Source organism: Arachis ipaensis, chromosome B01 (assembly GCF_000816755.2).
Source record: "Arachis ipaensis cultivar K30076 chromosome B01, Araip1.1, whole genome shotgun sequence".
Lineage (NCBI taxonomy): Eukaryota > Viridiplantae > Streptophyta > Magnoliopsida > Fabales > Fabaceae > Arachis > Arachis ipaensis.
In genome coordinates this window covers 129,554,637-129,556,697 of record NC_029785.2, presented here as the reverse complement: position 1 = coordinate 129,556,697, position 2,061 = coordinate 129,554,637, and the positions used below count along the sequence as shown (strand labels likewise).

At 31.9% G+C, this 2,061-nt stretch overlaps 1 protein-coding gene across 1 annotated transcript in view; it reads right to left on the bottom strand.

Annotated features, from left to right (window-relative positions):
* Positions 1-851, bottom strand: part of LOC107614029 (glutamic acid-rich protein-like) — a 1,229-nt gene extending 378 nt beyond the window's left edge. The window contains exon 1 of the mRNA XM_016316239.2: positions 119-851. Coding sequence (XP_016171725.1) covers positions 119-605 — 487 coding nt within the window. The 5' untranslated portion in view covers positions 606-851. The remainder of the gene's footprint in view (positions 1-118) is intronic.

The following is a 2,061-nucleotide window of genomic DNA, read 5'->3' as shown; positions in this document are numbered from 1 at the left end:
CAGTTATTAAATATTATTATATAAAAAAATTAATTTTTAAATTAATGTAATTAAATAATTGTAAAAAATTCTTTATCGGTTATCTTAATTTATTTCATATAAACCCTAAAATTCAGACCTTGTTGTTCTTTCTTTTCTGCATCATTCTTTTCATCTGCAGTAACAGGAGCAGGAACAAAATCCACCTTATTATTATTATCCTCTTCAACATTATTCTCTTTCTTCAACGAATCATCCTCCTCCTTCTTCTTCTCATCAGCAATAACTTGAATAACAGCTTCCTTTGTTTTCTCTTCCTCTACAGCAGCAGCAGCATCACCTTCCTTGCTCTTGTTCTCCAATTTCTCCTCTTGTTGCACCTTTTTACTATCTTCATTCTTGTTTTTGGACTCATCAGCAGCAGGAGTAGCTCCATTATTTTTCTCCTTCTCCTCCTTGACATCATTCTTCTCTGCTTGATTCTTTTCAACAGTGTTGTTGCTGATTTTGTGGTCCTTAATGGTTTCTTTCACATCTGCCGTGGGTACGCTTGGATTCTTCTTGCGCTGGACGGTAGTTGTGTTTCCAGAAGCAACATCTGCGGGTTTTGATTTCCCACAACCCATTGTGTTTGTGTGTAATGAATTATTGATTGTGGGAAAGAAACAGAGAGTAAGAAATGTGAATTAGGGTTGATGATGATGAATTAGGTTAGAATAATGGGAATAATATATGAAGAATAAAGAGGGATAGCATTTTTGTTTTTGTTGTTATGGAACAATGGCCTGCATGCATGGGTGTAATAATTTGGTGTCATTAGAAACCAACCGGCCTTTTTTAAGCTCTCTCATCATCTTCTCTAAATATAGGTTTCATCGAACACAATTATTTTAATCCAGAAAGGGACAACTAATGTTTTGGACTAATTTAATTATTCTTTTATTATAATCACCAAAAAACCATCAATCTTGCCAACAAATCAAGAGATGGCATAGTTGTAAAAATGGCAACTTCGGTATATGGAGAGTTGTAAAAGTAAGATGGTTAGAGTAGTTTCTTGTAAAGATGATAGATGAGATGTATGTAGACACTTGTTATATCAAGCACCGTTAATTTAGTTAATACCAATTACAAAATTAATTTTGAGTTTCTTAAGTAGTGTTTGTTTTGAGGTATTAGGATAGAGATGGAGAAATTGAAACTCAGTATCGTGTTTATTGGTACAGACTGATACTAAAATTTTAGTCTCTGTTCTGAATAGCGTTTGTTTTGAAGTACTGAGACAGAAACGGAGAGACAGAGACTCAATATCATGTTTGTTGGTTCAGATACTGGTGTTAAAATTTCTGTCTCTATCTCCAAAATTTCAGTATTTCAGTACCTCCAAAAAGTAGGGACACAGGGGACTAAAATTTTTAGAGATAGAGACTGAAACGTTAATAACATTTTATACCTAAAATACTATCATTTCAATTAATTAATTCCAATTTTACTCTGTGTAAATTAAATTAGAGTTTTATTCTTGTTTTAATTTCTGTCTTCCATTTTGCATCAAACTACTGAGATTTATTTCAATCTCTGTCTCTTAGCCTCTGTCTCTCAGTCTCTATATTTCCGTCTCTGTCTCTTCACCAAACGCTACCAAAATGTCAGTATTTCAGTACTTTCAAAAAGTAGAAATAAAGGGGACTGAAATTTTTGGAGACGGAGACTAAAATTTTAATAATATTTTATACCTAAAATACCCCATTTCAATTAATTAATTTAACGTTATCTTTTGTGTAAATTCAATTAGAACTTTATTTTTGTTTAAGTCTCTGTCTCCCACTTTACACCAAATACAATAGAGACTTATTTCAGTCTCTGTCTCTCAGTTTCAGTCTCTCAATATTTGTCTATCTCCAAACGCTACCAATAAATTATAATAGGTGAACATTCAAGTGCAATTGGCTTTATATAAAGTTGATAGACGAAAAACATTAAATAAAAATTTAGTAAAACATGTAAAAATATTTAACAGTTCTCAACTAGCAATTTCAGATAAAAACAACTGCATGTGAATTTTTACCATAAAAATATCTC